The sequence below is a fragment of the Oncorhynchus clarkii genome, chromosome 19, assembly GCF_045791955.1.
Source record: "Oncorhynchus clarkii lewisi isolate Uvic-CL-2024 chromosome 19, UVic_Ocla_1.0, whole genome shotgun sequence".
Classification (NCBI taxonomy): Eukaryota; Metazoa; Chordata; class Actinopteri; order Salmoniformes; family Salmonidae; genus Oncorhynchus; species Oncorhynchus clarkii.
The window spans coordinates 31,857,781-31,869,762 of NC_092165.1; the positions used below are offsets into that span (position 1 = coordinate 31,857,781).

Below are 11,982 nucleotides of genomic sequence, written 5' to 3' on the forward strand. Positions count from 1 at the left end.
TTTGTTGCCAATGTCTTCTAAATAATTGTGAGGCGTATTGTTTTTAGGGTAGGTGTCCATTTTTAGTAGGGTTAGAAAAATAACTTACCGCTGTCTGCCGGCATGCCTGAGTTGAATGTAGAAGTGGAAGTCCTTGCTTAGCTTTATTGTCATCAGTATGTCATAGGATAAATTCCTCCTATCCCATTCCTGATCCCGCCCGCTGCAAGTGCAGTGGCTCATACTGGCGCGCCCCTTACCACCACCTTTCTCCCCCGCTCTCTCCCAGTCCCACACACCCGGTCGGCTCGTCCAAACATTACCATATCTATTTACCCACATAATCGCAAATCACACAGGACGATCGGACAACATGGTAAACGGCTTTACTTTTCTAGCTAGATGTTAGGTAGTTTCTAGTTCGGTGTAGATGGAACTTTTTGTAACTTTGTTACACTGGGCTGTTTTCGAAAAACGTTGCTTGCTTGCATACCAATGTTTGATTGCTGGTTATAGTTGCTTTGGACATTCCATCGTGATTAGCTGTAGCTACGAAGTTTGTTTCAAGTTAAATAATATACTGTTGTAAATTTCTAAAATCAGTTCCAGTTTAGGATTGCTGCAAGGCCTGCAGCCTAAGGCGGCCATTTTAATTTAATTATAGCGCAGTCCTCTGTCTAACGGTAATCGCTAAACTTTCAGCTCATGAAGACAAGTTGGCTTCTAGCTAACGTTAAAACCAATCCTGCTGGCAATCACATTTTCTACGCTATAAGCTTCTGTAGCTAGCTGGTTATAGAGGATAGACTAGATTACTTGAAATGGTCTTACAGGTCTCCTGTGCTGTTTGATTGCACTCGAGTCAAGCTAATAACGCGCCCATGCGGATTTCCACGCTTGTTCCCATACTAGCTAGTTTGCTGCAGTGGTCCTTGACACATGCAAAAGGTTGCTGGACACAGTGCTAGCTAGTTTCTGGTCTTATTCTCTGACAGTTGCTAGTGTGGTGGTCACTCAGTGGTCAGCGAGTACTTTTGTGATAAAGGGTTGTTAGCCAGTACACCACCACAGTGTTGGAATGTCCAATTGCCATGGATTGGTTTCCTGGTCGAATTGTCATCGCTATTGATGGAACACTTTGGCCAGCTGACATAGCCTATGTGGCATGCAAAATGACTCAGCAGGTGTGCTGGCAGGTAGTGTCAGAGTGAAAGTGTTGATTCATTGTAAATGAGTGTCAAAGGAAAGGAAGGTTATGATCAATGCTGCAGTCACTTGTTATTCTGTCTGCATGACTCGTATCGGTAGCTAATCTATAGCTACATACTGTATGTGTAAATGTTTGCGTTTCTTATGCCTTCTAATAGTGACCACAGGGAAAGCATTTCCCATTTCCATGCTGTTTAGCTATGGGTCTAGATTCAATGTCCACATAATAAAGGGACATGATAATAACTATAGTGTCTTAGCAGCATTGCTCCCTGTGTTTACTAGCTATTGAACAGGGCACAACCATATTGAAGGCTGCCATTTCATTCCCCCCTCTTTCCGCAGGCCTCTGGTGTCACTGTCAATGATGAAGTCATCAAGGTCTTCAATGACATGAAAGTCAGGAAGTCATCCTCTACCGAAGATGTAAAAAAGCGTAAAAAGGCTGTGCTGTTTTGCCTCAGCGATGACAAGAAGAAGATTGTTGTGGAAGAGGGCAAGTGGATTCTGGTTGGTGACATTGGGGAGTCGGTGGACGACCCATACGCCTGCTTCGTCAAACTTCTACCTCTCAACGATTGCAGATACGGCTTATATGATGCCACATACGAAACAAAAGAATCCAAGAAAGAAGACCTGGTATTTATATTTTGGTACGTTTGGGTGTTGTAATGTAAGGAGAACCATAGCTTGGTGGCCCCAAGTATAAAAAAGTTTGAGAAACACAGTCTTCGACTTTGGGTAAAATAACTGATACTTTCATTTGTGTGGTATGGAATAAGGACGTTAGTCTTATTAAATTGTTTCTCTCATTCCAGGGCACCTGAGGGTGCTCCCTTGAAAAGCAAGATGATCTACGCTAGCTCTAAAGATGCCATTAAAAAGAAGTTCACAGGTGAGTGACAATGGCTATATCAAACTGCTATTCCTGTATGTTTGACCTGATATCGTATGATCGTGCTCAGTAATTTGTTCAGGTGAATTTGCATAGTCTAAACGGTTAACTTCTAGTTAACTATCTTGTTAGAACAATTTAGATTTTTTTTTTTTTACCGACATAAGTTATTTTCTTTCCCTATCTATGTTCTATAAAAGTTTCATGGCTGTAGCTATTGAAGTTATTCAAAACACCATTCAATTCGAACCCCATAGAAAGTTTTTAAAATGTGGTGTCAAACAAAATTCCCTCCGACACCCCTGCAAATGATTGAAAGGGCCTTGTTAGTATTCAACATGACAGTATAAAATGGATGGAAATCAGCTCTATACATCCCTTTCTTTCAGGTATCAAACACGAATGGCAAGTCAACGGATTAGACGACATCCAGGACCGCGCCACCCTGGCAGACAAGTTGGGGGGAAACGTGGTGGTGTCACTCGAAGGGTTACCATTGTAAACGGAAAATACTACGTGCCATCTGGATTCCAGACGCTTTCACCTTAGCAGTTGTGTCTATATAATTTGGTCCTAAAGGAATAGCTGTAGGCTTTTATTTTGTTCAGTTTTATTATCTTATTTTTTTTTTCGCACAAAGGAGATCTCATTAACATATGCAAAAGCCTACAAGTTATTTTGCCAGCTGACTTAAAAAAAAAAAATCCTGGTATTTGTTTTATTTAATTTTTTTACCTTCGAGGAGTGTTCACTCATCAGGTGTTTTGCCAAACAAATATGTACAGCAGCGCCACACTACCTGAGATTAATAACACTCCCAAAACAAAAAGTTTAGCGCTGTTTTTGCATTCTTTGCCGCCTAAACAGTGACTAGATGCTCAGTAGAGTAGGAAAATGTGAACGCTTTCTATAATGCCTTGACAGTCATATTCACTGCCCAGGTTACAGCTAAAAGCAAGTATTTTGCACTAATTAGGTTTTTCATATGACTGACGTATTTATTTGAAGTGTTCTATCGTATCCAATATGTTATTCGACCTGGCAAAACACGTAATAGACTATGCATATATGAAGCACTTTTTTGTTTATACACTACAAGTTGAGACAAAAAAGTTTCGAATAACTATAAAGAATATCTATATTTATGTCAACTAGAGATGTTACCTCAGTTTTCATTCCTGTTATGCATATGGACAAGAACAGATGAGTTTTTGACTGTTCAATTGCCACCTTACTTTCATTTGAATGTATAGTACACCACCGTAAAAAGGAGGGGTTGTGGTTGCAGTTTTTTTTTTAACACTAAACAAAATAATTCAAAAATATCAGTAAAGATGGCAATATGTGCATTTGGAGCATTAAGTGGAACATTGTTTTTGAGATCAGGCGAGGAGGTTGCCACTTTGCAATAAAACCTTGTGGCAGATAACAGAAAGAAGTGTCTTCTGTTCTGGTTTGTCTCTGAGTGTATCTGTTCATTAGGAGGCCTGAGAAGCAATAAAGAGATACATTAATGATTTCCTCTAACAGGAAATAGAAAGATCTGGTCTATATGCTATGCTATATTGCCTTGGTTAGTTTTTTATTCAATTAAACCAGATGCAGTGAGTGAGTGACAATCTAATGGGCTCTGTTCAGGAGGGCAGCTACAATTTAACGGAACATTCTGGTATAAATATATTGTGTATAATTGGGAATAATTTCAGCTCTATACATTATATTTTCTGTGTGAAACTCCAAATGGAAATAAGGTGGTTTCCTTGATGCTGCTTATATCTAATATCTACACTGTTGTGCGTGAAGCCAAGCTAGTAAGGCTATTTCTGTTATAGTACAGCAAATCATTACTGACCAACCTCCGATCATACTGTATGTCATTGTGAATTGGAGAACTGTCAACTTATGTCATTGAAATATTTATATATTGAATCATATTTTTATGTAATGCTCTTTCAACCTTAGAGAACTGCAGTTTCCCAAATTAATCAAAGTACCTTTTTTATACTCTCCATCTAAGTTTCAATGAACAGCCAGGCCAGTCTGCCCCTGTCCCTTCATTTGAACAGGGCCAAATGTTTCTAGGAAAGAGCGAGTGGTGCGTCTTTTACTGCAACTGGGTTGGGGGCCAGGCCTGCTGCCTTCTGCCTGTAGAGAATTTGATCTGCAGGCAGTGAGCAATCCTCTGCTGGTCAGAGCTATTTATGGCCAACACATGCTTTTGTGTCTTGTCATCGTTGTCCACAAATGGCAAAACTGGATATGCTTCCAAAGAGCAACGAAAGGGAAGCCCTGGTAGAGGAGAAGAGTAGCACGTTAAAGTACACACGCTTGCCGCCCACTACCAAGAATGCTTTTCACACTCAAGGAACAGAATAGGAAAGAAGGGGATGGAAAAATCACATAGGAAAAAAATCCTTGGTGTATTAATATAAGATGTTGTAAACCCCTGCTTATGGGAAGTATCTAACGCAACAGATGGCCCAGTCCTGTGACAGCTGAAATATATGGTGTAGGTTGGCGTTGGTGTCACACCAAATAGACTTCGAACAAACTCTTGATTGTATCTCTGTCTGGACTGACTACGCTACAACTTAGTGAGCAACAAGTATTATCCAATGGTGTCCCCAGTGTCTAGAACGTTGTAGTCTACTAGTCATGGTTAGGTAACCTAGTGGTTAAGAGCGTTGGGCCAGTAAACCAAAAGGTCGCTGGTTTGAATCCCCGAGCCGACTAGGTTAAATCTGTTCATATGCCCTTGAGCAAGGCAACCCTAATTTCTTCTGTAAGTCGCTCTGGATAAGAGCGTCTGCTAAAGGACTAAACATTTAATAATGTTATGAAACTGGTCTGAAGGCTACTGCTGTATTACGTATCTTATCTCAAGTCACACAAACATGCCTATTGAGTAAGGAAGTTACTTTTGTCCTCCGAAGAGGGAGGGTGGTGGATGGGCCGATTGATCAAATAAAAATGTATGAGGATATTTTTAGGAAGGTCAATAGAGGTTATTCATTTTCATACTTTTTTTGTTGAACTTTCATCTTCTAGACACTGCCACATCAAGTGCATCCTATAGCCTGGTGGAACCAGCCCTGCCTGCATCCTTTGCTCAGGCATATCATTTATGTTGGTCTTAACTAGTCTAAAAATAGTTTTAAATAGTCTAATCAAAATATCCAATACATTTGTCAACGAGCCAATTAAAGATTAAATCATAACTATTTTCCTCTTCAGTGGAAAATTCCATGAACTTTTCCCTACTGTGTCTCTATATGAAAGATACTGTGTTGAATTTAGAATGTGGTCTCTCTCAGAGCACTTCATGTAGACACCTACAGTACATGTAAGCCCTTATACCCTCATGCATATGTTAAACAAAGTGCCTGTTATTCATGTCAACTCAGAATATGTGTCTGGACAAGAAAGATGAAAATAAACAAGTGACCTCTCCTTGCTCTCCACAAGATTCTCCATGCTAACAAGATGAGCACAGCCAGCCAGCGCATGTAGCTTGTCATTCAGAGTTTTCATCATATGATACAGTCATACATCATTATAGTCAAACAACATCAGGGATGTAATGATGAAAGGGCCTACAGTATCTAGGTGTGTGGATCAAATCAAAGTGTATTTGTCACCTGCAAAGGATCTTGCAGGTGTAAACAGTACAGTGACATGCTTACTTGCAAGCTCTCCTTAACAGTGCAGTCAGTACATGTGTACAATCTAAATGACAAATATCAAAGTCAGATGACAAAATCTAAATATTACGAAGTAATAAAAAGTAGTAATAATAGTAATATAAAACTAGTTGTGGAGATCAAACTGTTATGTATCGTTATGAAGCAACAATTCGTGTTGTCACAGTTCTGCACTATGTCAAAACATATTTCTCAATTTGAAATAGCAAAATAAAACAAGCCATGTTGATGCTGTGATTAAGTTACACTCAAGTCTAGAATTGATTTGATTCATTACATTGGGGTTGTTTTGTATAATTGCATCACATCACAGAAAGTTAAAGATAGAGCTATGGATGCAAGGACTAACCATCCATGATATACATATTATAGTTTAATATATTTTTAAGGCTAAACAGTGTTTGTTTACATTTACTTTATTTTGAAAAAGATTGGAGTAAAACAAGCTCATATTTTGGACTACGACAGTTAAACTAAGCTGATGAGGCATTTAGAAGCTATTTTCTTTAAGAATCAATGGATGTAGAAACTGCTGATTGCCCCTTTAATATAATGAATATTTAAAATATTACTTTTAAGGTAAGAAAGAAAAAATACTTTTGTAGTTTATTACATGTTAATACCATGGTGTCACCAAACCATAATTTGCACACAGACTGTTGATCAAAGATTATTATAATTGTGTGAGTTTAGTGCCGTCTAGTGTTCGTTATATATAAGCCAGGCTTTATGTATTTGAATCTAATTGTAAACAGCACACAGACCAAAGATCATACCACAACGATATAGCTCCGAGACAAGGAGTATTTGTATTTATTAATTAAGAGTAGAGTCCAAACAAATAAGGCAAAAATGTAATAAAAATACATTATTTTACCTTTATTTAACCACGCAAGTCAGTTAAGAACAAATTCTTATTTACAATGACAGCCTAGGAACAGTGGGTTAACTGCCTGTTCAGGGGCAGAACGACAGGTTTGTATCTTGTCAGCTCGGGGGTTTGAACTTCCGGTTACTAGTCCAACGCTCTAACCACTAGGCTACCCTGCCGCCTCATATAACATTACACCATACAACATTTATAATACCACCATACATACATGTGTAGAGTGTGTTTGCTGACGTGTGTCTGTATGCATATGCCTGTGTGTGTGTGTCTCCTCACAGTCTGCATTATTAAATAAGGTGTAGTTTTATCCGCTTTTTTCAATCTGATTTTACTGCATGAGTTCCATGTAATACTCTATGTTTTCCAGTCCGTTTTGGACATGGGGAATGTGAAGAGACCCCCGGTGGCATGTCTTGTGGGTTATGCATGGGTGTCTGAGCTGTGTGCTAGTCATTTGAACAGACAGCTCAGTGCTTTCAGCATGTCAATACCTCTCACAAAGTAGTGATGCAGTCAATCTCTCCTCTACTTTGAGCCAGGAGAGGTTGAGATGCATGCCATTGATAGCTCTCAGAGTACATTTAAGGGCCAGTCATGCTGCTTTATTGCCTATGTCTCTCTTTGTGGCCCTTGACCATATGACTGGGCAGTAGTCCAGGTGCGATAAAACTAGGGCCTGTAGGACTTGTTTTGTTGATAGCAATGTGAAGAAAGCAGAGCAGCTTTTTATTACAGACAGACCTCTCCCCATCTTAGCTACCGTTGTGTCAATATGTTTTGACCATTACATTTTATAATCCAGGGTTACACCAAGCAGTTTAGTTTACCTTCTCATTTTCCACATTATTCATTTCAAGATTTAGTTGAGGTTTAGGATTTTGTGAATGATTTGTATGAAAACAATGCTTTTAGTTTTTGAAATACTTAGGAGTAGCTTACTACTTGCCACCCATTCTAAAACTGACTGCAGCTCTTTAAGTGTTGCAGTGATTTCACTTTCTGTGGTAGCGGACGTGTATAATATTGAGCCAATCATCAGTCATTTGTGCAAGTGCCGTCCGTACATGTTGAGTGCCCTTCCCTATAATCATGATGAAAATAATTTGATAATTTGTTTACTGTGAAATAGCATTGTATCTGGTCAAACACCATTTTTTCCAAAAGTTTACTACGGGTTGCTAGCAGGCTGTTTGGTGGGCTTTTTAAGCCAGTAAAGGTTGCTTTTCTATTATTGGGAAGCAGAATGACGTTTGCTTCCCTCTAGGCCTGAGGATACACACCTTCCTGTAGGCTTAGATTGAAGAGATGGCTAATAGGAGTGGCAATATTGTCTGCTATCATCCTCAGTCATTTTACATCCAAGTTGATATACAACAATAATTATTTCAGCTCTTCCACACTCACTTTACGGAAATCTAAATAACAATGCTTGTCTTTCATAATTTGGTCAGTTATGCATGGTGTGAAGTTTAATAATTTGTTGTTGGAATGTCATCCCTAAATTTGTTAATCTTACAAAGGGAAAACATCATTAAAGCAGTTGTCAATATCAGTGGGTTTTGTGATTAATGAATCATCTGATTCAATGAATATTGGAGCTGAGTTTGCCTTTTTCCCAAAAATGTTATTTCAGGTGCTCCAAAGCTTTTTACTATCATTCTTTATATAATTTATTTGTTTCATAGTACAGTTTCTTATTTTTGTTTAGTTTAGACACATGTTTACTCAATTTACAGTATGTTTGCCGTTCAGCCAGACTTATTTGCCATTCCTTTTGCCTCATCCTGCACAGCCATATAATTTTTTGGTTTCTCATCATCTTCAACATAGGAATCACTACAAAACCTCTTGTATGACCTCTTATACACTATATTAGGCCCAGCCTTTAGAACTTTGGTTTTCCTAGATATGGATACTATATTGTGATCACTGCATCTGGATACCACTTTAGAGCCGATTTCTGCAGCATTAGTGAAGTTGTGATCAATACATGTGGATGATTTCATTCTAGAGGTCGACCAATTAACCCAGGGCCAACATATATGGTCAGCATATGGTCTCACAAGGGGTCTGAGGATCTCATCTCGGTACCTAATGGCAGTCAGGCTACCTCTGGCGAGCACATGGAGGGCTGTGCGGCCCCCCAAAGAAATGCCACCCCAATGCATTTCTTTGGGGGGCCGCACAGCCCTCCATGTGCTCGCCAGAGGTAGCCAATGCATTTCTTTGGGGGGCCGCACAGCCCTCCATGTGCTCGCCAGAGGTAGCCTGACTGCCATTAGGTACCGAGATGAGATCCTCAGACCCCTTGTGAGACCATATGCTGACCATATATGTTGGCCCTGGGTTCCTCCTAATGCTAGACCTCATGTGGCTGGAGTGTGTCAGCAGTTCCTGCAAGAGGAAGGCATTGATGCTATGGACTGGCCAGCCCGTTCCCAAGACCTGAATCCAATTGAGCACATCTGGGACATCATGTCTCGCTCCATCCACCAACGCCACGTTGCACCACAGACTGTCCAGGAGTTGGCGGATGCTTTAGTCCAGGTCTGGGAGGAGATCAGGAGACCATCCGCCACCTCATCAGGAGCATGCCCAGGCGTTGTAGGGAGGTCATACAGGCATGTGGAGGCCACACACACTACTGAGCCTAATTTTAACTTGTTTTAAGGACATTACATCAAAGTTGGATCAGCCTTTTCCACTTTTCCACTTTAATTTTGGGTGTGACTCCAAATCCAGACCTCCATGGGTTGATAAATTTGATTTCCATTGATAATTTTTGTGTGATTTTGTTGTCAGCACATTCAACTATGTAAAGAAAAAAGTATTTAATAAGAATATTTCATTCATTCAGATCTAGGATGTGTTATTTTACTGTTCCCTTTATTTATTTTTTGAGCAGTGTACCTTTATTTAACTAGGCAAGTCAGTTTCAATGACGGGCTAGGTACGGTGGGTTAACTGCCTTGTTCAGGGGCAGAACGACAGATTTTCACCTTGTCAGTTCGGGGGGATCCAATCTTGCAACCATACAGTTAACTCGTCCAACGCAATAACGACCTGCCTCTCTCTCGTTGCACTCCACAAGGAGGCTGCCTGTTACACGAATGCAGTAAGCCAAGGTAAGTTGCTAGCTAGCATTAAACTTATCTTATAAAAAACAATCAATCATCACTAGTTAACTACACATGGTTGATGATATTACTAGATATTATCTAGCGTGTCCTGCGTTGCATATAATCTGACTGAGCATACAAGTATCTAAGTATCTGACTGAGTGGTGGTAGGCAGAAGCAGGCACGTAAACATTCATTCAAACAGCACTTTCGGGCCTTTTGCCAGCAGCTCTTCGTTGTGCGTCAAGCATTGCGCTGTTTATGACTTCAAACCTATCAACTCTCGATGAGGCTGGTGTAACCGAAGTGAAATGGCTAGCTAGTTAGCGCACGCTAATAGCGTTTCAAACGTCACTCGCTCTGAGCCTTCTAGAAGTTGTTCCCCTTGCTCTGCATGGGTAACCTGCTTCGATGGTGGCTGTTGTCGTTGTGTTGCTGGTTCGATCCCAGGGAGGAGCGAGGAGCGGGACGGAAGCTATACTGTTACACTGGCAATACTAAAGTGCCTATAAGAACATCCAATAGTCAAAGGTTAATGAAATACAAATTTTATAGAGGGAAATAGTCCTATAATTCCTATAATAAATACAACCTAAAACTTCTTACCTGGGAATATTGAAGACTCATGTTAAAAGGAGCTACCAGCTTTCATATGTTCTCATGTTCTGAGCAAGGAACTGAAACGTTAGCTTTCTTACATAGCACATATTGCACTATTACTTTCTTCTCCAACACTTTGTTTTTGCATTATTTAAACCAAATTTGAACATGTTTCATTATTTATTTGGGGCAAAATTGATTTTATTGATGTATTATATTAAGTTAAAATAAGTGTTCATTCAGTATTGTTGTAATTGTCATTACTACAAATAAATCGGCCAATTAATCGGCATCAGCTTTTTTGGTCCTCCAATAATCGGTATCGGAGTTGAACAATCATAATCGGTAGACCTCTATTTCATTCCTGTGCTGTGTGTAAATACCCTGGTAGGTTGACTGATAACCTGAACCAGGTTGCAGGCACCGGTTATAGTTTGAAGCTTTTTCTTGAGTGGACAGCTTGATGAAAGCCAATCAATATTTTGGTCACCCACAAAATATACCTCGCTCTTGATATCAGATACATTATGAAGCATTTCACACATATTATCCAGATACTGATTGTTAGTTTATAGCAACTACCCACAAGAATAGGCTTTAGGTGAGGCAGTTGAACCTGTAGCCATATTACTTCAACAGCATTTGGTATGAGATACTCTATGACTCTGAATATAAACAGAAACACTTCCTCCATTGGCATTCCTGTCTCTTCTAGAGATGGTATAACCATGTACCATGTACCAGTGTATCATCAAAGGTATTATATAAGTGAGTTTCAGAGATAGTCTGTATATGAATGTTGGATTGAAAGAGGCATTCAAGGGAGTTTGAGGAACATAAATTAGGTTACTTACATTGACTGCTGACACCCCTGGGACAATGTACATTTGCAGCAGCACTACGACAACTCAGCGACACAATGGTAGGGATTATCTGAGCAGGGCTTGGGTCACGGATAATTCATTGTCTCAACGCGGCCTTCAAGTGTGCGGACAGGGTCCAGTACAAGCCTCTTTCCCCCTTCGCTTAAGACAGAGTATAGCTCTTTGATTCTGTTTTCCCCCTTCCCACACCCAGCTTCTTCTATAACAAACACAACAGAACTGATATAATTTGGGGTCAGTTGTTCTGGACTGTCAGATTGATGTTTCTAACCAACACACATTGTTCAGTTCATATTCTGCGGGGTGGTAGGTAGAGAGGCAGATCAGTAGCTAGAAGATTTATGTCTATTCAATTCTATTTTTACAAAATACAGTACAGCATATTAGGTCAATTGATATATATGAGCTATGGTAATGTACCACACTGACGAAAGACTACAATAAACCCTCTTAATACACCTGACGACCTGGTTGAATGGAGGAGAAACACACACACAATTAAATTAGGGAAAAAGTAATGCAATTCAAATAATTATGGAAAGCCTTTTGCTGTTGATTCTTAATCAATGGGCTCATCTAGATCACATGATAGCTTACCTACAGATTCAGAGAGTTAACCAAGGTCACAAATTGGTGGTTTGTGCTGCAAATGCAAATCTAATCCCCAAAGGACAAATAACCCACTTCGATGGATCTATCCATGAAG

At 39.8% G+C, this 11,982-nt stretch overlaps 1 protein-coding gene across 1 annotated transcript; it reads left to right on the forward strand.

Annotated features, from left to right (window-relative positions):
• Positions 1 to 212: 212 nt before the first annotated feature.
• Positions 213 to 5,533, forward strand: LOC139375047 (cofilin-2-like). Its single transcript, XM_071116427.1, has 4 exons — positions 213 to 355; positions 1,534 to 1,841; positions 2,007 to 2,083; positions 2,473 to 5,533. Exons 1-4 carry the CDS (start codon positions 353 to 355, stop codon positions 2,583 to 2,585), a joined length of 501 nt encoding a protein of 166 aa, XP_070972528.1. The 5' UTR covers positions 213 to 352; the 3' UTR covers positions 2,586 to 5,533.
• The last annotated feature ends 6,449 nt before the right edge of the window (positions 5,534 to 11,982 follow it).